General features: G+C 39.1%; 1 protein-coding gene across 10 annotated transcripts in view; it reads left to right on the top strand.

Annotated features, from left to right (window-relative positions):
• Positions 1 to 26,255, top strand: part of LOC133551493 (RIMS-binding protein 2) — a 142,443-nt gene that overhangs the window by 12,877 nt on the left and 103,311 nt on the right. For all 10 annotated transcript variants that reach the window (XM_061898254.1, XM_061898250.1, XM_061898251.1 and 7 more), the window contains exons 2-4: positions 86 to 193; positions 1,985 to 2,113; positions 18,913 to 19,098. In XM_061898254.1, coding sequence (XP_061754238.1) covers positions 86 to 193; positions 1,985 to 2,113; positions 18,913 to 19,098 — 423 coding nt within the window. The remainder of the gene's footprint in view (positions 1 to 85; positions 194 to 1,984; positions 2,114 to 18,912; positions 19,099 to 26,255) is intronic.

Genomic DNA, 26,255 nt, shown 5'->3' with positions numbered 1-26,255 from the left:
TACTGGAGAAGAACTCACTTTATCTTAAAAATAATGAAAAGAGTAATTTATTGTTATAATGGGTAACTCTGTTTTTGTTTTCCAGAATGGCGCAGACCACCGGTTTCTTGTACAGCAGAACTTTGAACTTTTGCGAGCTCTGGGGGAGCTTGAGAAGACTTGCAGCATACTGAGGGAGGAAAATAGTCTGCTGGTAAGGTCACAAGTAATAGCTATATATTTACTGAAAGTTTTCAGGAAAACATGTTTACAACAAAGGTTGATAGTGTTGATACTGAATTTATATTACAACTAAATCGGGGATTTTTGGCTCTGAGGTGAAATTTCTGGCACAATCTAGAATCCATTATAGACTTTATAGTTTAACTTCTGACTTTTTTTAAACTTTTGAACACACGTGCAATTGTTTAATATTTTAGTACCTTTAGCATACCTTGCTATTCTCTAACAAAGTGCTGAACGGCAAAATTTACAAAAGCGTGTGATCCATGAATCTACCATTACATTTGCAGGTTAATGGCATTTTATTGCATATGGTGGTCACGCTTCACACTCACAAAGCAAACCGTGACAGGAACCGCATTTTGAATATGTTGGCTCATTACCTCGGGACGCAAATTGCCAGATCATCAGCTCAACTAACCCAGAAATAAGACAAAACATCCAAATTATTGATACACTTGACAGCTGTGATATGCGAGATATTGAAGACCTTGCAAAACTGCTGCAGACACGTACTGCAGTGTCTCTCATTGTGCCACAAATATGTTTTCTAAAGGTGGCTACTGAGTTTAATGTTATTCAGCAGGTTGCAGAAGAGTCACAGAAAGCTATAGAGTATATATTTTTGTGGAACTGTAAAGATAAAACAAAACAAAATAAAACGTAAAAAATGATTATGCACTTTAGGCTCATCTGGATATTTCACCAGGGAGCCGAACATCCCAAACTTGTTGTGAGTCGTGTACTTTTAATATTGCCTAAATAAATGCTTTTGTTATAATGTACTTTTTGGTATTCAGCATTTCCTACCGTTTTCTGCACACATTGTTTATTAACATATTTTCCGTACTATATAGCGCACACCCACACCCACACCCACTAAATGTTAGTTAGAAGAAATGTTTTTTCCATATATTAGCCACACCGGACTATAAACCTCAGACATATTTGTTGCGAAAGAGTTACTTCACAGTATGATCCTGTAAATGTATTTTTACATACCTTAATTGTTTCTAAACGGTGCTTGTAACACGGCTGATCATACAAAACAGTCACAGACCCACTAGCTGCGAAAGCTAGCTCTCCAATCAGCTAAACAAACGCAATATCTCCACGGTGACATCTTGGTGATTTTACTGAGGAATTTGTGAAATGGAAACAATACATAAAAAATGCAGTTATATGTTAATAATTCTAACAGAGACAATCGTGAACGTGTTAGTATATCAGCTAATACTAACGATGCTAGCGTTTAACGTTAGGATAGTATGCACACATATGCATGAAAACACTTCACAGGCATCACACATGGGATGTTTTAGTAAGTATTAACAGTCCTAGTTATAATATAAAACTTACAAACGTTGCAATGAGTGATGAAAGAAGTATCCATAGGAGTAATAACACTGTGGATAGCTAGAAGGCCGAATGGCGCTCCGTTTCGAAAAAATAGAAAAAAGCACTGCTGGCACTGCAGCACCTGCAGTGAGCAAACTTGTCCAAAAGATGGCGCAATAGCACAAACAATAAAACACCCTTAGTTTTTTTCTTGTTTTATAAAAATAAAATCTATTCAATTATCGTTATTATGGCGGTCAGCAAAGACACATCTGTAAATTAGCCGCTCCGTCTTGTAAGTTGCAGTGTTCAAAGTGTAAAAAAAAAAAAAATGCGGGTCATAGTCCGCAGTTTATTGTATACCTGTTTAAGTACAACCATTTTATTTTGTTACCTATTTTATTTCTTTTACCCGTTTACTTAGCGGAAGAGCAGTGCTCCAGAGACTGAAGAGAAGGTCAAGCGACTAAGGAAGAAGAACACAGAGCTGGCTGTTCTTGCCAAGAGGCTGGAGGAAAGAGCCAGAAAACTGCAGGAAGCCAACCTCAAAATGGTAAACCACACAAATAAAAACCTGATTATCAAAAGAGCCCAATCCACTTGCAAAGTTGCAATTAGTTAATTTGTTGTGAATACGATCCTGGTCTGAAAAGACCCTGCCCTATATATTTATATATATATATATATATATATATATATATATATATATATATATATATATATATATATATATATATATATGTATATATAACAAATATATATAACAAATGCTGTACTTTTTTGTACTTATGGATGATTTTCATTCATCAATAGATTGGTTTTATTAGTTTAGGTCATGTTAGGGTGTAAGGTACTCATCGTTAAAGTAATCACAGTTTAGCACCCATCGCAAAAATTGTTCATTAAATTATTATTGTTGTTATAAATATTAATTAAATTCCAGCAGGCTATTTCCAACTTCAATACAGGCTGCGGCCAAGGCAGGATGGGCCATGGATTCCACAATGTAGAGACGTGACCAGTATGGACTATAAAAGTGTGTATCTTACACCGTTAACTTGCACCACAGGAAAATGTAAGAAGAGCAAAGAAGAAAAAAACACAAACCAGGAAGGAGCTGGAAAAAGCAGGAACAAATGTGAGGTATAGCAGCAAACAAAAAACTCCACAACTGTCCTGCTGCGGCAGAGGTCATTAAGAAGGGACACTGATGAGGATCCCCTGCTGCACCTCCAGCTCAGGGATGTAAATGAAGGGAACAAATTATACAAAATAGGAGTTCAAAACCTAGAGACACAGGGAGCTAAACCAGTGTCATAGCGGTGTGTGTCAGTACCCCCTTTGTCCCCTGACCCAACTGACACTACCTGACGGTCCACCTGTTTTGTTTGGAAACTTGCAGTCGAAATTAGAAAGGAGATAATTATCAGTGATAAGTGCCCAAGAAACACAATATCTGTCCTCTGAGCCATAACCCTCCCAATCAATACAATACTGAATTGTCCTACTCCATCTCCTGGCATCTAGAATGAATTTGGTCATAAAAGTCAAATGACCATTAATAAATTGCAAAGGAGGAAGAGGCTGTACTTTTATTTAACAAAGAAAAAAAAGGGTTGCCAAAGAGAGGAAATATAATCCTCAAGGGTCGTCTGTTCTAATTGGGAAATGTTATCAATCCGTGAGGAGGGCAGCAGCGAGCCGGGAAATAGTCAGGGATATCCGCGGGGTCTTAAAAAGTCTTAAATCCAATAATTTGAATGTACGGCCTTAAAAGGTCCAAAGTTCTCCTCAAATCTCATAAAATGTCTTTAAATACGATTTTGAAAGATCTTAATCTATTGACGTTATTGTTATTTATAAAATGCATAAATTTCAGTCTCGCTTTGAAATGTTTAAATTTTTGAGGACGCTACAACGTAACAACACAGCGGAACTAACTGTGTTGCCTGGTCAGAATTGATCAAACACCGCCAGCTATCGCTGTGCGTGCAGCTGTGTGTTGACAGTTTAGTTAGCATAGCAGCAGAGAAAACGTAACGTAAGCCAAATTACTTGCATAAATTGGGTAAGTAAAAGTTCAACGATTTATGTCTGCTGAACAATCAATTTAATGCATGGTTGAAGCCGGTGGATGGAAACGTATAAAGTTTTTAGTGACCAGATGTGCAGCCATCAAGGAGGGAAGCGTTTGTACACATGGCGGTGAAAGTGAATGGAATGATAATGTAAAAGTCAAAAATCTGGGATAAGTCCGTGTACGGTTGTACAGCAGGATGGCAAGAGAGATTAGCCCCTCCTACGTCTATGTCGCGTTCCGCAGGGCCAAGTCATCTTGAAGGCAAAGTTGAGGCTGGTCAAAGAAATGGCCCGAAAAGTCGTCTCGTTGTATCTGCTCTTTACAGCCAAAATGCAGAAAGAGATAGAATGGTCCGCTACGGAGCACACCCCCTGGCTCAATGCCAGCAGACAAATGCCAGCCTCTCGTTCCTTTACTGAGTGATCAAAAACACTCTTTAGTTCATAAATCAAAATGTTTAAGTTGAAGTGCATTTCTTGCTTGCTCTTGACTGCCGTTGCCCATCGAGCAGTGCGAACAGAAAGCAAGCCGAGGATGTGCGCCAACTTGGCGGAGTCAGTGGCATATGTGTGAGGCTGCTGGGCGAAGATCAAGGAATCATTGGTGAATAAACAATTTGAATAGTCCAAAGTCCCCCTCATAATTTGCCAGGTATGGGATGTTGGGTTCTCAGGGAGGGAAGCTGGATGACAGAACGAGAGCGGCCGCTTCGATGTGAGCTGACACAGCGACGGTAGGAGTGATAATCCGGACAATCTTGTCTCGCACTACCTTTGTTAAATCATCCTCCGTCTGATCATGCTGATTGAGTGTCTTCCTTTGTGCACTCATAGCTAAATAACTATTTTGCTGCTTCGTTTAATCCATTATATGGTGGAGTTATTCTGTTCAGATGTGGCCAAGGCAGGAAGGCGAATGGATCCCAGGGAGCCAGTGAGAACTGAAAAAGTGTATATATTACAATGATCCACCCAGCTCAAAGACTGTCTGCTTGTAGGAAGACAAACCGATCTAAATAAAGGGAACACAGGATACAAAATATGGGGCAAAACTCAGAGACACAGGGAGCTAAACCAGTGTCACAACAGAGTGTAAAAAAATACAAACTCCTATCGTATACTGAATAAACTAGAAATGCACTTGGAGAGAGAAGACTTCCACCAGAGAAGACCTTTCCAATCATGAATTTAAACCGGGGGTGTCAGAAGTATGGCATGGCCCACAAACCGGTTTAATAATCCAACCTGCAAATATAAAAATGAGCTGCAATTTTTCATGAAAGAAACTACTGTTCAAAATAAATTACTGGATTTCACAATAGCAATTGTTTGCCGCACACGGTTAATAGCTGGGCCAAACAAGTATAAGGCCAGAGGTACACAGTAAAGCAAGGCTGCGGCTCCTCGCCCTAGATATAGAATAGACGATACACGATAAAAATGATAAGCATTTGACGATAGAGCTTTTGATAGTATCGTTATATCCTGATAATGCGTCTTGATGACACATTTTAGCTGTGTCCCACAATTTTGACAGGGACAAGCAAACACATGCTTCCTTATTGCACCGAAGCATTCTTGCTAGAGGCTAGAAGTGTTCCACATTGCAAAAAGCCACTTTTAAGGCTCCATTTTACATTACACACCAAATCATTTTTAATTTTTTATTTTTTTGGTTTTAGATTGTGGTTAGATTGTCCAAAAATAATTTTAAAATTGTTGTTATTGTTTACAAACTCAGGAAATAAGTCCCGATAAACAAAATATTTTTAAGGGCAAAAAATAAATGATTTCAATCAAAGCCAATAATAGGAAATAGGGATCGACGGACTGTTGGTCGGGCCGATTGTCGGCACCGATATGTGGCACTTTGACACATATTGGTATAGGCCTCTTTTTATGAACCTTATTTTAAACATTTCTAAAAAACAATACAATCACAACAGAACTACATCAGCAGATACAATATGTACACATCAAATACACATTATTTTGAATAAAAAAATGTATATAAGTGAAACAAATAGTAATAATGACTGTGCTGTGGTGCTCAACCATCCCGGATGGCGAAATAGACCTCAAACGACACTTCCTGCGGGAACTTTTTTTTAACATTTCGTGAGGATTGTGATTGATTCTTTGTCCAAACGGAATTATGTGAGCGTCCCGTTGATCGGCATCCCAGCAAGAGTGTAACTATTACAGTGTTTTATTATGCTTAACTATGGTTAGTTTGTATGTTTAGCACTTAGCTGCGGATGCTATTGTCCATCCATCCATCCATTTTCTACCGCTTGTCCTGTTCCGGATAGCAGGGGGTCGTTGGAGCCTATCTCAGCTGCATTCGGGCGGAAGACGGTGTACACCCTGGACAAGTCGCCCCCTCATCGCAGGGCCAACACAGATAGAAAGACAACATTCACACTCACATTCACACACTCGGGCCAATTTAGTGTTGCCAATCAACCTATCCCCAGTTTTTGGCGGTGGGAGGAAGCGGAGTACCCGAAGGGAACCCACCCAGGCACGGGGAGAACATGCAAACTCCACACAGAAAGATCCCGAGCCCGGGACTGAACCCAGGACAATTTAGGACCTTCGTATTGTGAGGCACATGCACTAACTCCTCTTCCACTGTGCTGGAATGCTTTAGTGTCACAATGAAACTGCATCCATCACTCAGCTTCTAAAACGTATTGCTCATCCTCTTTGTGTTCGGCCTCAAACTTATAAGGTCATGGATCATAATTTTTCCAAAAGTAATCATTGTTGGCTCTCACAAAGTCTGTTTGATTAGCATTGTTGTTGATGGGGAAGGGCTCTGTGGTTCCTAGTGCGACATCACGCGATCACGGGACTGTCTTCCTCATTATCTCTCAAAATGGCTCAGCAATCTCTGAGAGATTAACACTATTTTGATCAATTGATCAATACATTTTAATTTGTGGTCGAGGAATCAATAAAGCACTATCTTACTGTCTACTATCTATCAAATCTACTTATCGGCAAACTATGGAAGTGTTTTGGTGTTGTAAGTCAGATGTGCTGTATATGATAATAGCTTCAATGTAGAGGCAACTTGTTTTTCCACTTTAAAACCTGGTGCCCCTGTTAAAGTATTAATTCTGGTTGTGCTTACCGATGACCAGTAGATGGCAGTCACACATAAGAGATATCAGAGTCCTTTATAAAGAGAGTATGGCAAACAAAATAAAAGGCGCAAAGGCAGCTATCAAGGACATCTGCGGCAATGCATGCAATTGCTGTCGTTTTGATGTTAGTTCTTGTGACAAAATTAACTAAAATAATACGTCGGCCTAAACGTACTGCAGCACATAAACTTACAATAAAACATGCTTTTCTTTTGTGAAAGTATAAATATACGGCCATTTTTGACGCACTCTGCTGCTACATTCATGCAGTGTTTGGTGACCAGCAGGTGCTACCAGCTATGATTATGACTTCACAGGTTTTGTACTCCGACACTTACCTGGCGGCGCTATAAATGTAAAATAATAAATGTTCAAACTAGTGGGCTTGTGGTTAGAGTGTCCGCCCTAAAGATCGGTAGGTCGTGAGTATACCAAAGACTCTAAAAATGGGACCCATTACCTCCTTGTTTAACACTCAGAATCTAGGAGTTGGTATTGGGGGTTAAATCATTAAAAATGATTCCCGGGCCAAGCCACCCAAAGATGGGTCAAATGCAGAGAATAATTTCGCCACACTAGGTACACTTGGTACTTTAACTTTTATTTTTTTTTTTAAACTAAAAATAATAAGTACACTAATTTTTCCAAAATCTTTATTAGCTTTGGACCCAAAATCATGGAGAAATTGTGATCTTTGTGTGAAGTAGGTCAACTGTGGTGGCTGCCTCCAATGAATTTGTAATTACTGTATGTATCACTCATTATGTACTATTGTAACAGATTTTTCTTTTTTATAACATGGTAAGTAAAAAAGTGCACTCATGGAGTTATTTCCCCATATTTCTGCAAAAAAACTGAGATATTGTAACACTAGCGAACAATAAAAAATATGGAGTGAATCCAAACATATTGTTCTTTATTCATTATAGACATATTTGTTGCCACTTTGTTGTATATTTTTGGGTTTACCCTGCTGAAGAGGCTGTAATCGGTGTTGATAGAGAACCTTAACATCCAGTGCTTGTGTTCTTCGCGGGTTGTTTAGAAAGCAGTGTAAGAAGCTTTCCACAATTCTTGTTGGTAAAGCAGCCCCATGATGCACAACAAGGCATTTATACACATCGAAAAACTAATGAGGAAGCGTCGCAAACACATAGCATCAGCTCAAAGTTGGTAGCAGCCTTGGCACCCTGTATTCAGTCACGTGAGTGCCTTATGATTAATCATTGAGGAGCTCGCTAGAAACTGAGTTGGCAATACTCTCTTTATACTCTGAGATGTACGTGTGTACTGCAACCTGACACCCGTTAAATAAATGACGCTAGGAAGTACCACCAAAATGTTGATGTTTCATTGAGAATATAGAACATTACACACGGCGCTCAAAAATCTGTCAAAATGTTGTAGTATGACTTTGGCAAGCTACGAAGACGCAATGCTTAATGGAGCGTGGAAAATGTATATATGACTTACTTATAACACCTTTTTGAGCGCGACCGTTTTTCGCAACTGTCTAGTTCCAAAAATAATTATTATGCATCAACATCAGTGTCATTATGTTGTTTTTTTTGTATAATCAAATGCTTTAATTACCTCATCCAAAGTATTCCACTTTGCAACTCACTTTTGGAAATGTTTTGTTTAGTTTTTTTTTTTTTACAAAAAGAGCATACAACAAAAAGAAACATTACAAAATATACCGTATAGAAACTTCATATATATGGATTGGTCTAAAGTTAGTGAACATTTTAAAGTGTTGAAAGTTGAAAATAAATGTTTTTAAAATTATAACACTTTTTTGAGCGCAACCAGTTTTTCTCGCTTAGGGGGCTTCCTGTAGTTTTGAATTAAGTTGACTCAAGGGTTAAAGGTAATGTGGTTAACTAGGTCCCCCTACTGTGCACATATCGTAAACGTACACACAGCTGCTTGGCTTGATGCTAAATATTAGTGGAGTCCAAACCGCCCACGTAGCGCAAACTAATACAAGTGAAATGACAGAATTTTGTAACAAATTAATAACATTTGTGTCTTATCTTTAACAATGTATGTTTTACCTGCTACATGTCTCATCTGTGTATTTTTAGCATAGTGTATTTTTTTTGTATTTACCAATGATTTTATTCGTCTGAAAGCACAGACCAAGAGTGGCAAACATAAACCATGAATTATTTAATACAATGCCAGTAAAGCTTTTTATTCTATTCTAATCTAATCCTAGATTATAGCAGGCTATATGTAATATATAAAATCAATTATTTGAGTGGAACAAGAAAAGCCCATTGTGATTAATGCCTATTACTTTTTATTTTATTCCTCTAAATACTTTTTTTGAGTGCAATAAGAACCATATGTTTAATGTATCGTAAGCTTTTTGTTAAAATTACACCAAATATGATTTTTTTTCATTATCCCTTTTATTTTAAAAAGTATTGAGAAGTATTGAAATAGATTTTGGTACTGCTACCAAAATGTTGGCATCGGGACAATGTTATGTTCTAAATTATATCTGTCACCAAAGAACTACCGTTACAATAAGGATGACAAGGAGAAGACGCATGTTAACATAAACAGTAAACTTAATAAATTAATAAACTAGGAGTTCGAGGTTGTAGTTCACACTGCTGACCTTCTTTACGGCAGTTGCATTGATGATTAGTGGTGCCGTGCCCTGTTTGCCAGCCTTCCTGAAATTGATTGACTTCACAGGTTTGGTCCACAATGTGGTGGAGGTTGTGGGAACTGAACTATGAGCACAGCTGTATTACCTCTCTGTATGCGTACTTGCCCACCACCTTGGTGTCACTGTGATGGCATTAAGTAGGTTGTAGTCAATACAAGGCCGTAGGGCTGAGTCCTGCACCTGGTTGAGATCGTGTTCAGGGGCAGTGGGGTGGGTTCTGTCTTTGTTGAGGAGAGAGTGGGGGACCCTCAGATAGGCGTGGACGGGGCGGTGAGTGGAATGGCTAAATGGAGTTATTGTGACCGGGAAGGCCGCAGTTGTCATTGTGGTTGTGGTGTTTTTTAATGCACTCAGGATGGTTGTGCACAGGTTGTAGAAGAAACATTATTGTAGATAAAAACACTGTTTCATGGACCTCAAGTAGAAATGTAATATGCATATAGAACCAACAAAAGCATTATAAACAAAGTAAAATGGTAGAAATGAAATAAAATGAATACAAGAAAAGAAGAACATTTGGCAAGATTGCACTTCATGGTCATAAGAGATAAAAAAAATTAAAAACAAATGTAAACATTTTGCAAGGTGCCACGATATGGCATGAGACGTAACTGCACTTTTTGTCCATCTAGATAAAATGGTTAGCCGCTTTCAAGGGGTTGCTAGCTGTAAATGTAGCCAGCTTAGTTGCAGCACGTTTGGCTGCCATCTGAGCTGTATTCGACAATTAAGTGCTCTTCGAGTTACTGATTTTGCAACGAATGATGTTAGGCAAAGTTATCGATTAAAACAGTGTCGACATTACAGGTTTAAAGTTAACTAAATATGACGAAGGAATAAGGTGAATTGGGAGCTCTCACCACACGTTTTCTTGCCTACATGACAAAATACTCCATTTACATTTCAGGATCTAAACATTAACTGAGTATTAGCGATATGGATTTTATTCGCGCTAACATTAAGGACCTATAATTAACGGCACATTGATCAGGCAACTTCTATATGGTGCTGACATTATGGGCTGGTTGGCTGCTTTCTTGCTTCTGAGCTCGTAAAAGTAAATTCAAGATTATAAATCATACCTCTCAGTTTTATAGTAAATTGATGTGGACATCAATCAATCAATATTTATTTATATAGCCCTAAATCACAAGTGTCTCAAAGGGCTGCACAAGCCACAACTACATCCTCGGTTCAGATCCCACATCAGGGCAAGAAAAAACTCAACCCATTGGGATGACAGCAAAACCTTGGAGAGGACAGCAGATGTGGGTGACCCATTCCCCTCTAGATGAGACCGATACAATGGATGTTGAGTGGGTCTAGCATAATATTGTGAAAGTCCAGTCCATAGTGGATCTAACATAATAGGGAGAGTCCTGTCCATAGTGGATCAGACATAACAGTGAGAGTCCAGCCCATAGTGGGACCAAAAGGGCATAAACATAAACTGAGAAGTTAATACACTTTAAAAGCCAATTTAGACTCACAAATGGAAATGGCGATAAAGACATTTTGAAAAAAAAGCTGGTTTGCACCCACCCTTTTTTGTTTAACCCTTTGCGAGGACAATGAGTCATTGTTCTTATAAACGGGAATATATCAACAACCTAACACTCAGCATCCTAGTGAGAGCAGACAGTGTACAGTAAGTGTTTTATTACACTGAAAAAAACAACTCATAAGATTTACTTGAAAAAATTATTTTAAGTATTTGCACGCAAATGATTTAAGTAAAATTTAATGCTGCAATATCAAATAACACTCACTTGCCAGTATCAAGTAAATTCTACTTACCATATAACATAACAGTTGTGAAGATATTAAGTAACAGTTACTTAATTACATCCAAGTTTTAAGTTATATATATATAAACAGATTAAGTAAAGTCTACTTGTTTTTCATCGGCAGGAACATAATTTTACTCAAAATATTAAGTACATTTTATATACCGTATTTCCTTGAATAGCCGCCGGGGCGCTAATTAATTTAAAACCTTGTCTCACTCCTGCGCTTATCAATGGCATGCAGTTAAAAACTTTGTGTGATGTAAACAAATTTAATAAAAAATTACTCAACGGCCGCGGCCCGGTGGATGGGGTCCAGTGCTCTACAACATGTCATCGCGCCCGCTATTACACCATGATATCTGCGTGCCGGAAGGACACATTTATTTTGCTGCTTCTCATACGAGATTGCAATGCATACTTGGTCAACATCCATACCTTTTACACTGACTGTTGTGATATAAACAACTTTAACATTCTTACTAATATGCGCCACACTCTGTGAACCCACGGTCCATAATATCATCAAAAGGTTCAGAGAATCTGGAGAAATCACTCCACGAAACCGACATGGCCGGAAACCAACACTGAATGACCATGACCTTCGATCCATCAGACAGCACTGTATCAAATACCGACATCAATCTCTAAAGGATATCACCACATGGGCTCAGGAACGCTTCAGAAAGCCACTGTCACTAAATACAATTTGTCGCTACATCTGTAAGTGCAAGTTAAAGCTCTACTATGCAAAGCAAAAGCCATTTATCAACAACATCCAGAAACGCCGCCAGATTCTCTGGGCTCGAGATCATCTAAGATGGACTGATGCAAAGTGGAAAAGTGTTCTGTGGTCTGACGAGTCCACATTTCAAATTGTTTTTGAAAATATTCAACATCGTGTCATCCGGACCAAGGGGGAAGCCAACCATCCAGACTGTTATCGACGCAAAGTTCAAAAGCCAGCATCTGTGATAGTATGGAGGTACATTAATTTTTTTATCAATCCAAGAAAACAATACACAGCAATACCATAACAATGCAATCCAATTCCAAAACCAAACTTAACCCAACAACACTCAGAACTGCAATAAACAGAGCAATTGAGGAGACACAAACACAACACTGAACAAACCAAAAGTAGTGAAACAAAAATGAATATTATCAACAACAGTATCATAATTAATTATAATTTTAGCAAATCAGTGATTAAAAATCCCTCATTGACATTATCATTAGACATTTATAAAAATAAAAAAAAGAACAATAGTGTCACAATGGCTTACACTTGCATCACATCTCATCAGCTTGACAACTCACTGTGTCCAATATTTTCACAAAGATAAAATAAGTCATATTTTTGGTTCATTCAATAGTTACAACAAATGTACATTATTGCAATCAGTTGATCAAACATTGTCCTTTACAATTATAAAAACTTAAAAAAAAAAATCTACTACTCTGCTTCCATGTCAGCAGACTGGGGTAGATCCTGCTGAAATCCTATGTATTGAATGAATAGAGAATCGTTTTGAATCGGATAATATCGTTTTTGAATTGAGAATCGCGTTGAATCGAAAAAATCGATTTATAATCTAATCATGACCCCAAGAATCGATATTGAATCGAATCGTGGCACACCCAAAGATTAATAACACAAAGCGTGGATTGTTGCGATTCTGTTGTTATTGTCAAAGATGTTAGGTGATATTTTTTCTACCTAAACAATCCCATATTCTGTAGTTAACATATTGTACATTCATATCTCTGCATGACAATGTTTTAACCTTCTCTACCTACTTATTTTTAAAATGTAATATTTAGCCTGTTTAACATTCTGTCATTGCGGATTATCAATCAACTGTAATTAACCGATGCGGTCTTCAGAGGGCAGTGCCAGGCTTGCCTGCAGTATTAAACCTAGTCTCAGTGGTAGCGAAGTAAATGTTGAGATTGTTCAAAGACAGTATTCCTCTTTCGTATCGGCACTGCTATTACAATACACTTAATTTCCATCTGCCAGAATGCTTTTATGTAGGTAGAAATATCACAGAATAACAAAATAGCATTTATGATTTTCAATGTTTTGGTGGTCAGCGTAGCGTTATTATTGTGAGGCACGTGTTTGGTATAAGAAAATACTTGACATGTTTTGATGAAAATCGCTACCATTTTTGTTTCTGCTGAGCTTGTATTCCATCGTTGTAAAGCAGTTCAAGTAACAATCTACATTTTACGTTAGTAATGCACTCAACTCTAATGTAAACATGGACGTGAAGCTCCTCCTCTCTACGTGCAACAAAGGCGCCAACAGCGTTTGATCCAATTATGTTGTCTCTTGGCGACTGAAGGTAAAATTGTCTTGTCTTGTCCGGATAATGACTTGCCAGGGCTTTGGATATGAGGTTTCTATAGGGTCTCCGTATCTTTGTGCATTTCTGCTAGCTATTTTCGAACTAGTAACAGGATGTCATTATTATAAGGTTAAAAACGTTAATCGCTCGCTAGACGCACCGGATTATAAGGCGCACTGCTGATGAGCGGGTCTATTCAGGTCTATTTTCATAATACATGCACACCAGATTAAGGCACATTAATGGGTCATAATATGAATGTTTTCAACATTTAAAACACTTCCTTGTAATAACCACATGTATTGGTGGTTATTTGATCAAAATGTTGCATAGATTATGTTTTACAGACCATCTTCAAGTCGCTATCTGGCCGTCGCTTCAGGATGCGCCGTTTTGTGTGCAGTTTTATTTACATGGCTCACCTTCGACAGCTTCTTCTCCCCGTCATATTTGTTGTACCGGTGTAGCTTGCAAGGAAGGGAGTCGAACATGCGTCAAAACATGAAGCGAACTGTTGAAATGACATTCAGACTTAACTTTAATTTATTACGTAGCAGCAACTCCTCATCAGTAGCTTACTAGTGCAACAACGAGGCCGGAAATGTGTCCCTTGAAACACAGTCCGACCATAAATCTCTAGTGCGCTTCCATAGCCAGTCTACTTACAGATAAAAGTGAAAACTTTATGCTACTTTATATTGAAAATGGAAACAGCGGAGGATGGCTGAAAGAAGAAGATAGAGGAAAAAGAAGATTATCGACTACGATGGCGGAGGTGTGCAAATTTTCAGGACTCATGCAGATCCCAAATACACGGTAGCAGGTACCAGAAAGTAAGAAAAGTTGTTTTTTGCGTAATATTGCAAAACAAAACGGCAGATAACGTACTTCAAATAGGTGTCATTTTGCGGTCCTTTTACGCACACCCTATGTTGTGGAGAGTTATAAAGGACTGTATGGTTCTATAAAGGTAGTCTCATTTGCCCCCAGGGCGTCGGTCAGGACACAATGGACCGGGCAGTTCATTTGGCATATGGCAGTTTACTTGTTTAATAGGCAGGTTGACAGGCATGGCAGGTTACATTGGATTGGCTGAATGGTACAACACTGGTAAGTATTGGTGGTTCTGCAGTAAACAGATAAGAACATCATAACCAATTAGTGTAGAATACCATAGCCTACGTAGTAATAGTACATATCACTTTTGTGCAATAATATATCATGGATACACAATATAGCATATACCGGTAATAATTGGCATTTAGTACACATTAGCTTCACCAGTAAACAGTAAGCCATGCCATACACACTACAGTATAGCATCAAACCAAACACTCAAATAACATCATCCCAAGATTTAACTGAACTTAAATGTCTTAACTAGACCACAAGGTGTCACTGTACGCTACAGAAGGCACGTAAACGTGGTGCTTGTGACCTGCCGTGCAGGATAAGGTGCTCGCTTACATGTACAAAGGCACAACATGTCCGAAAATGCTCCCTTTAAAGAGATAAAGAAATGGTACATGAAATACATTGTATAGACGCTGTAAACAAGGCACGCTGCACGCCAAACAACTCCAACGTAAGTAATGGATTACCTTCAACTAGCGTCGGAAACAAACAAATGCAGAGAAGTCAAACAGGTACTTAAACGTGTACATTAGAATTCTTAACTATATAATGAACTTACGTTCGTCAATGACACACCAGGCACCGCAGTGCTGTACAATATTACAAGTTGTATATATATATATACAGGCAGCAAATGTAAATGACGGGCATTCACCGCTCTGTGCTCTGTTTTGGTTAGAAGGAATGAGCGCGCCCCACAATGCCTTGCGCTCTTAAGGTGGACGGCTCATAACAGTCTCTTAAGGTACCACAGAGTTTGGGAACCTTTCTGACACCCTAATAATACTCGTATGTTGAAGCACAGTATGTCTGACTACAGTAACCATAATGCACCAACAATCTAGCAAGCTGTCCGGCTTCATAGTTTACCATAGTTGTACTAAAACATTTTGACCAATTTTTTGGCACTGTGTGTTATGTTCCATTATCTCTATTAAACATTTAAAGTTTTGGTGTTGTTTACTGGCGTCATCTTGCAATCTACACATATCTCTTATGTGTGACTGCTATCTACTGGTCACACTTATCATTACCCCATTTAGAATAGCTTCAGGGCGGTAAGCACAACCAAAATGTATCCTTACATTAGGTGCACCAGGTTATAAGGTGCACTGTCGATTTTTGAGAAAATTAAAAGATTTTCGGTCTTTATAGTCAAAAAAATATGATAGAGGTGTGTATATACTGTGTGTGTATATGTATGTGTGTGTGTATATATATATATATATATATATATATATATACATATATATATATCCATCCATCCATTTTCTACCGCTTCTATATATAATAATTACATGCATACACGCACACATATATACTGTAAATAAACAAATCCATACGTAAGCCGGCAGAGCAGCGATCCAGCGATCCAGCCTACCGTCCACAGGGAACCAGCCCATCCATTCCCCTGCTCCCACAGGACTGGCCGCGTGCCTCCTTCTCTAGGGACAACTCCCGAAAAGCCCACACTCATAGGACGGCATGACATCGGGCACGAAAAACGCCACGTCAGAGTGTTAGGGCCGGTACCAAACAAACCAACCAACACGACAACAAGAAAAAAAAGGAAGCCAGCAAGTCCGCCACAATCCACAACAGCGGTCACTCCCTCAGCCACGGTCGTCCACACCAGAGACAAACGACAGCAGAAACAACGGTATCAATACCAAAACAACCAGCACCATCCAATGAAATCAAAACGACCAAAAAACCGCGACCGACGACCACATGCCGACAAGGCCATGGAGACCAACCAGCGACAGTCCACCTGTCAGCCCAAACGCTAACACGCGAACAAGAGGCATCAACTCCACTCCCAACCCCCAATTTTAACCTGCACAAACACACCACCAACAAAGCCACAGCAGCCACACCAAACAAGAGGGCTGCGCTGCCCTGACACAAACCCCACATTGCGAGGCCGGAACAGACGGGCACAAACCCCGCCCAGGAAGAAGCGAAACCCACGCAACACCACACAAACTGGAAGCAAAAACAACCGACCACCCAATCCACATAAAAAAAAAAAAAAAACGTCAAAAAGATGACTAACACATCCAAACAAATACAAACACCGTGGCCGCCATAAAGCCAGAACAACATCCCGATGACTCCTCAGCCAAGAAAGCCTACCTACCCCAGTTTTACTATAAAAAAAATGACTAAGACTGTGTACAGTTAACCTGTGTACAACCATCCTCTGAGTCATCCCCTGAGTACACTAAACAACACCACAACCACAATGACAACCAAGGCCATCCCGGACACAACAACTCCATCCGGCCATTCCATTCAATGCCCCAACTGCGCTTACCTTAGGGTCCCACTCCCTTCCCAAAAGAGATGGAACCCAACCCACTGGCCACTGTGATCTCAACCACACGCAAGACTCCACCCTTAGACAGAGCACGCCTCACCCTCACACCCTCAGCGAGGTCCCTGTACAGAATGACAGGCCACCAAACCGCATTCCTAGGAGCCTGTGCCGGTCGAGGAGGCAAAGAGGATTGTGCCGTACCCCCGAACCCTGACCCACCTGTGCATGTGATGTGGTTTGTGATGTATAAGGCCCCCAAAGTGTTTACTTTTTGTCATTCAAATTAAGAAAATTAATGGACATCCAGTCTTTTACTTCTTGTAGACACTGAAGTACTTTTTCAGGCGAGTCAGCTTTAGTATTAAATGGTAAATAAATCTGCACATCATCTGCAAAAAAATTTAATGAAATTTTATATTTATTAAAAATGTATCCTGGTGACAACATGTAAAGGGAGAATATGACTGGATACAAAATTCATCCTTGAGGAATCTCATGATTGAAAGGGACCTTTTTAAAAGAAACATGTCCAAGGTTGACCTTAAAAGATCTGTCTGTTAATGCGCCAAGGAATGTTTAAAATGAGTCAAATATATACATATTACATGTTATTATGAATATGTCTGTTGCTACATTACATACATACTTATGTGTTTAAAAAACTTTGAAGGAAATGTTTGTGGGGTTTTTTAAGTGCTTACAGGCAGAATAGAGCAACTTTTATTTACTCCATTGTAAGCAGACATTTGCTCACATTTATTTACTAGTTACAGTGCATAAAGTATATATATTTGTGCAAATCTTGCATATAGATTGCGAATGATAGGCAAATAATAGAAAAAAAAAAGTTCTGTTCCACTTTAAGCATTGAACATTCATGTAAGAACGTAATAACATATGTGCTGTATGCAAAGACGCCCCGGTAAGTAAGTCAAAGGAACAGTCAAAGGGGTGATGAGGCGGAGCGACAAGAGACACACTTTACTGACAAATCTAATTAGGTCATGATATTCAATAGAAACAGATGACCAATCAATGATTACGCAACAGACATTAGCTGGCTGTGGCGGCGGCGGAAACGCACCATATTAGTTGAAACAGGCTTGGATCAATCGATACAGAGGGTTGTGAATCTTAAGCCAGGGGATACCCAAAATGACTGATTTTGACCAAGATGGTATAAAAAAAAAATCTGATCTTATCATGGTGATTGCATTCCAGAATTTAAGTAAGGTCCACAGTCTGATGCATAATATTAGCTAGGGCTGCCCATCAAGAGAACACACTATTTTAGACTCATGGAGAGGTGTAAGTGGTATCTCAAAATATTTAACAAAGTCCATTACTGAAGACAACAGGAAAAAAAAATACCAAAATGAGACTAAGTAGCAAGGACAGCAACAGGAGGCAAAACTGAGACAACTGTCAAGTATATAGAAATGCAGGATACCTTACTAGGGGGTTCGAAATCAACAAGAATGACGATGGCCTCAGAGTAAGACGAGAGTTCCTATAGCGTTTTTGCCAAATGCTGTGAAATAAACCTGCACTAACTTCTAGATAACACAATTAGGCCTAATTACAGATCCCAAGCAAGTGTGCGTCCTGGTACTGCCCCTTGCCAGAATCCCTGTGATCTGGCAAACAGGAAATGATAGAGCAGAAAACCAGAGTAATAACTGGTATATGAAAATATACTCATAGAACAAAAGTAACAAAATCAAAAAACTTAAGAAAATATAAACAAACTTAACTATAACTACAGTCACAGCAACTGATTTGTCAGTGTGTTGCATTGCAGTAGTTTGCTTTTACAGTATCCCCTATGCATGTGTCTGAATAGGGTTCCCCAGTCCCTTTGAACGGACGAGAATTGGAAAAGCTTCTCAGGCAGTCTCAGATGGAGGTGCTTCGCCTCCAAAGGCAACTGTCTATCACGTCATCTATTCAGCGTACAATCCATAATCCTGATCCTGGTGGAGCAGAGAACTGTGAGGAACCTACTGAGGAAGAGTGTGCGGAAAAAAAGGTAAACATCACTGAATACATACCAATAATTATTCAAAACCCAACTCTAGTAACTATTTTTAGTTACTACAGTTGAGTTTTGAATAATGACAGAATATGTACAGTATTTTAATGTGACTTTGTAAGCATGTTCGAAGTGAACTACTACTACTGTTCTACCTCGATTTAAGAGTACCTTAACTTAGGTTTAACTTGAGCTACTAGATGTCTCTCGGCTTTTTGGTATGCTTTAAATTGCAAGCATAGTTCAACCCTTTAAGCCCTCACAACTTCACCAATGGTATAGCTTGGTTGGTAGAGGGGCCATGCCGTAAATTTGAGGATTCCAGGTTTGATCCTCGTTTCCAAACTGTAGTCACTGCCGTTGTGTCCTTGAGCAAAACATTTTACCCACCTGCTCCCCGTGCCACCCACACTGGTTTAAATGTAACTTAGGTATTGGGTTTCACAATGTAAAGCGCTTTGAGTCACTAGAGAAAAAGCGCTATATAAATATAATTCACTGCACAAACTGTTCAAACTCCTCCCCTTCAGCAGGTGTTACAAATTACAGCACACCAATACAATCACTCATAAGAACAGTTTCTTCCCTCAGGCTATCAATCTGATGAACTCTGTGAAATAACTCTGGAACTAAAGGGTTTCCCCTACTTTGCCAAGATACCTGTGCCAGTGATCACGTGGTTAGGGGCATAATCACCATGATGTCGTCACATAATTTGCAAAATTTGCTATGATATTATTTCCTTTAAAAAGGCTGTATATACAAAGCCCGTTTCCATATGAGTTGGGAAATTGTGTTAGATGTAAATATAAACGGAATACAATGATTTGCAAATAATTTTCAACCCATATTCAGTTGAATATGCTACAAAGACAACATGTTTGATGTTCAAACTGATAAACATTTTTTTTGTGCAAATAATCATTAACTTTAGAATTTGATGCCAGCAGCATCTGACAAAGAAGTTGGGAAACCTGGCAATAAATACTGATAAAGTTTAGGAATGCTCATCAAACACTTATTTGGAACATCCCACAGGTGTTCAGGCTAATTGAGAAAAGGTGGGTGCCATGATTGGGTATACAAACAGCTTCCCAAAAAATGCTCAGTATTTCCCAAGAAAGGATGGGGCGAGGTACACCCCTTTGTCCACAACTGCAAGAGCAAATAATCAAACAGTTTAAGAACAACGTTTCTCAAAGTGCAATTGCAGGAAATTTAGGGATTTGAACATACCGGTCCGTAATATCATCAAAAAGTTCAGAGAATCTGGAGAAATCACCCCTCACGTAAGCGGCATGGCCGGAAACCAACATTGAATGACCGTGACCTCCGATCCCTCAGACGGCACTGTATAATAAAACCGACATCAATCTCTACAGAATATCACCACATGGGCTCAGGCACACCTCAAAAAACCAGTTTCACTAAATACAGTAGTGCAAGATAAAGCTCTACTATGCAAAGCGAAGGCCATTTATCAACAACATCCAGAAACCCCGCCGGCTTCTCTGGGCCCGAGATCATCTAAGATGGACTGATGCAAAGTGGAAAAGTTTTCGGTGATCTGACGAGTCCACATTTCAAATTGTTTTATGGAAATATTCGACATCGTGTCATCCGGACCAAAGGGGAAGTCAACCATCCAGACTGGTATCGACGCAAAGTTCAAAAGCCAGCATCTGTGATGGTATGGGGGTGCATTAGTGCCCAAGGCATGGGTAACTTACACATCTGTGAAGGCACCATTAATGCTGAAAGGTACATACAGGTTTTGGAACAGCATATGCTCCCATCTAAGCGCCGTCTTTTTCATGGACGCCCCTGCTTATTTCAGCAAGACAATGCCAAGACACATTCAGCACGTGTTACAACAGCGTGGCTTCATAAAAAAAGAGTGCAGGTACTTTCCTGGCCCGCCTGCTGTCCAGACCTGTCTCCCATTGAAAATGTGTGGCGCATTATGAAGCGTAAAATACGACAACGGAGACCCCGGACTGTTGAACGACTGACACTCTACATAAAACAAGAATGGGAAAGAATTCAACTTTCAAAATTTCAACAAATAGTTTCCTTAGTTCCCAAACGTTTATTAAGTGTTGTTAAAAGAAAAGGTGATGTAATACAGTGGTGAACATGCCGTTTCCCAACTACTTTGGCACGTGTTGCAGCCATGAAAGTTATTTATTATTTGCCAAAAAAAAACAAGTTTATGAGTTTGAAGATCAAATATCTTGTCTTTGTAGCGCATTCAATTGAATATGGGTTGAAAAGGATTTGCAAATCATTGTATTCCGTTAATCAATCAATCAATGTTTATTTATATAGCCCTAAATCACCAATGTCTCAATGGCTTACGTATCTTCCTTTGACGGTCCCCGCTGGTACTATACTCCGCTGCATAGCCGGCAAAGTTTTCACATGCTAGCGAGGTGGTCCAACGTACACGCATCTTTCAGTCCAGGGTAGAAAAGCGCTATACAAGTACAACCCATTTATATTAGAAATGGCAACAGTGAAGGATGAATGCCTCACAACAAGAAGCTTATTGACTATCCAAAGCACTTTGGGTAAACTATATTTGGATAATCCGATGACGTCAAAAGGAGTCATCCTGTATGTCTCAGAATTGTGTAAAGAGCGTATGGCCAACTTGGTTTCAGGCATCCCCTCTATGATTGGTCAAAAGGCAATCACGTGACTATAGCGTGCCATGACTGCTACTAACTTTGAGCTGATGCAACGTGTTTGCAGCGCTTACTCTTTAGTTTTTCTAATGCATCAGTCAGTGACGTCTCTGCGCCAGAACGTGTCTACATGCAAAAAGACCCCCTGCTGGACCCACAATGGTAAATGGTAAATGGGTTGTACTTGTATAGCGCTTTTCTACCCCTTTTTATGGAGCCCAAAGCGCTTTGACAGTATTTCCACATTCGCCCATTCACACACACATTCACACACTGACGGTGGGAGCTGCCATGCAAGGCGCTCACCAGGACCCATCAGGAGCAAGGGTGAAGTGTCTTGCCCAAGGACACAATGGACGTGACTAGGATGGTAGAAGGTGGGGATTGAACCAGTGACCCTCAGATTGCTGGCACAGCCACTCTACCAACTTCGCCACGCCGTCCCCCCTGTACTGGAAGCTCACATTATTAACCTTATCCGCTCGGCCTCCTTTGCGCCAGTCACCCAGGGGGGATCCCCACATCTGTGGTCCCTTCCAAGGTTTTCTCGTTGTTCCTCTTGGGTTGAGTTTTTTCTTGCCCTGATGTAAGATCTGAGCCGATGTTGTCATTGTGGCTTGTGCAGCCCTTTGAGACATTTGTGGTTAAGGGCTATATAAGCAAACTTTGATTGATTGATTGATTGACAGGTATACATGCTTTAATATGCAGCATGTGGCTGCTCCACCCGCGAGAACTGTGGAAAGCTTTTACATAGCTTTCCCCACAACCCAAAAGACAAGTATGGGAAGTGAAAGTTCACCTTCACCAATGGGAGCCACCAATTACAGCATCTTGTGCAAAGTAAACACACAACACAATGTCTGTTTTGTACAGGAGAGAACATGCAAACGCTAATGCATATAATAACAGAAAAAAACAACAATTAAAGAGATGGTTTGACAAAATCAGACTATTTTTGATCTCCGTAAGACTACAACAATGCAATGCGGTAACAGTAGAGGAGAAAGTAAGAAACTGACACAAATAGACGGACATTTAGTGTAGTAATAGATGAGGACATGAACTGGAAATCTCATTAAAAATATACAACATAATGTGGCAAGAAATATGTCAATAATGAATTAAGTATATGTTCTGGACCAAAAATCACTCAATATTTACCACTGCTCGCCAGTGTTACCCAGTCTACGTCATTGTGTACAAATATGGGAAAATAATCAATAATAATAATCAATAATCAGTTAGAAGAAGGGTGCCCACACTTTTAATAAATAAATACACCTACAACTTATTAAATAAAAACATAGAAAAAACTACCAGCAGCGGTAAAGTTTAGATCCATGAAGGAAAGAAGAAAGTGAATGAATGTTTATAACTGAATACATTTACATATGCATACACATTTGTCTTCTTTTCATATTATTTCTTTTAATGAATTAAGTAATTTTTATGACAACCTTTTTCCAAAACACAGTATATAATGTGAGATATAACAGGAAAATGCATTCGTTTATCATTGTTTTCAAAACGCTTACAAAAAAGTGGGACCCCAAAAATTTACTGTGGTACCCCAGTTTTATGACTTGATGATGGACCCCATTTTGAAAATTCCTAGCGCCAACTCTGCTGTCAACAGAGGATAAAAATGCCTTATTTAAATAAATATATTATTTATAAAGCAAGTTCAAGTATCATTGGCAAATTTTCACCGAGTCCCGGCCTTGTCAAGCTGCCTGCCTTGGCACGCATAGGTGTGCTCTTTTTGGGATTTCAGAATATGGTCAGCCTACATACAGTGATTACGAATACATTTGAGGCAGCCACCATGGTTGACATATTTTCCACAAGTCATCATTTTTCTGTGACTGTTGGTCCAAAGCTAAAAAGATTTAGGCAGAATGAGGGTATTAAGTTACTTTTTTGGTAGTTATGTGTATTGTTTTACTTTATTGCGCCATCGGGTGCATGTTAGAGTGCCTGCTGTTCACAAAATACTGCAGGAATGTAGCTGCAGGATGCATCAAATAGGGCTACTAAATTATACTTTCATAAAATAAAAACATGATTTATTGTACGTTTATGAGCTGGAGTATGTTTGGAACTATATATAGCCTTTAATTTGGTTTATTTCATCAGAAAAAAAGTAATTGGCAGCAAAAGCAATTGCATGCATCCAGGCACAGCCACACATGTTCTTGATAGCAGCTTAGGCGGTATTGATATGGGAACAATAAAAAAGCTTATTGAAGAGATTTCAGAACCTTTAACATATATCATCAAAAGTCGTACCAATTTATAACACTGGTGACAAACACCTTTTTACAAACTACAGACCTGTTTCTCTACTTCCACAATTTTCTAAAATTATTGACAACAGATTAGACACATTCATAAATAAAAACAAAACACTCACAGACAACCAATACGGATACAGAGCCAACATTTAAACATCAATGGCATTAATCGAAATAACGGAAGGGATCACCAATGGAATAGATCGCAAAACATGTGCTGCTGCAGTGTTCATGGCTTTAACAAAAGCATTTGACACAATGAATCACAGTATCTTAATAAGCAAATTAGAAAGGTATGGAATCAGAGGGTTGGTCTTGAACTGGGTTAGAAGCTACTTAACCAACAGGAAGCAATGCGTGAAGGTAGGCGAACACACTTCTACAGAGCTGAAAATATTTTGGGGCATACCTCTGGGATCAATACTTGGACCAAAATTGTTCAATCTTTTAAAAACAAATTTGTAAAGTTACAATGGATTTAAACTTAGTATTATTTGCAGATGATACACCTGTGTTTTGTTCAGGAGAGAACACATAAGCTCAAAAAAAATAACAGAAGAAATGAACAAATTAAAAGGATGGTTTGACAAAAACAGACTATCTTTGAATCTCAGTAATACTAAAATAATGCTATTTGGTAACAGTAGGAGGGAAAGTCAAACACAAATACAAATATACGGAGTAGATAGATATTGAAAGGTTAAAAGAAAACACTTTTTTGGGTTTAATAATTGATGATAAAATTAACTGGTAAAAAATATACAACTTAAAGTAGCAAGAAACACTTCAAAAATGAATAAAGCAAAATATTTTCTTGACCAAATGCTCGCTAGTGTTACCATGTCTGAGTTATTGTGTAGAAATATGGGGAACAACTACAAATGTGTGCGTCATTCACTAACAGTATTACAAAAAAGATCAAATAGAACAATACATAATGTTGGATATAAAGAACACACAATCCCTTTATTTATTGAATCACATATATTGAAATTCAACGATTTGATGCACTTGCAAACAGCTAAAATTATGTACAGAGCATACTATAACCTGCTACCCAAGAATGTACAACAATTCTTCTCAAAAAAGAGGGGAAATATTTGACCCTCCAAACCCCTTCCCAACAGATTAGATGGAAATCTAATTTAAAACGTTTGTATGCTTGTACAACACTTAAAACCTTTAGCATATCTGTATGTGGAATTAAATTATTTAATAGATTAACCAAATAAATCAAACAAAGCACCAATATGATTTAGTTTAAGAGATAGTTCAAGCTAGAAGTATTGCCAAAGTACACAAAACCATAATTATGATGAATATCTTGAACCTTTTTTTTTTTGAGATAAAGATTATTTATGTATTAATGTTTGTTAATTTATTATGGTATATTATGTATTTATTCACTGTTCTGTTACAGAGAACAAGTAAATGGGATAAAATTGCTATGGTATGGAAAGGGGTAGGATAAAATAAGCTCAGCTTCTTCCTACTCCTTTTCGGATGTGCTGTAATGGAACAACCGGAAATATGTGATATATTACATAGTAACGTATGCATGTTCGAAATAAGCTGAAACTGAACTGCTTGTGTATCGGTTGGGGACATCTCTGCGCTGCTGATCCGCCTCCGCTTGGGATGGTTTCCTGCTGGCTCCGCTGTGCACGGGACTCTCGCTGCTGTGTTGGATCCGCTTTGGACTGGACTCTCGCGACTGTGTTGGATCCATTATGGATTGAACTTTCAGAGTATCATGTTAGACCCGCTCGACATCCATTGCTTTCCTCCTCTCCAAGGTTCTCATAGTCATCATTGTCACCGACGTCCCACTGGGTCATTATTGTCACCGACGTCCCACTGGGTGTGAGTTTTCCTTGCCCTTATGTGGGCCTACCGAGGATGTCGTAGTGGTTTGTGCAGCCCTTTGAGACACTAGTGATTTAGGGCTATATAAGTAAACATTGATTGATTGATTGATTGAACCTGATGAGGTGGCGACTTGTCCAGGGTGTACCCCGCTTTCCGCTCGTGGGCAGCTGGGATAGGCTCCAGCACCACCCCGCAACCCTGTAAGGGACAAGCGGTAGGAAATGGATGGATGAACTGAACCTGTTGTTCATTTGGTCATATACAGTATCTTATGTGTGACTGCTACCTACTGGTCACATTT

The sequence above is a fragment of the Nerophis ophidion genome, linkage group LG04 (assembly GCF_033978795.1).
Source record: "Nerophis ophidion isolate RoL-2023_Sa linkage group LG04, RoL_Noph_v1.0, whole genome shotgun sequence".
NCBI lineage: Eukaryota > Metazoa > Chordata > Actinopteri > Syngnathiformes > Syngnathidae > Nerophis > Nerophis ophidion.
Note: the sequence above shows the minus strand (reverse complement) of the source record. Positions and strands in the feature narration are given on the sequence as shown.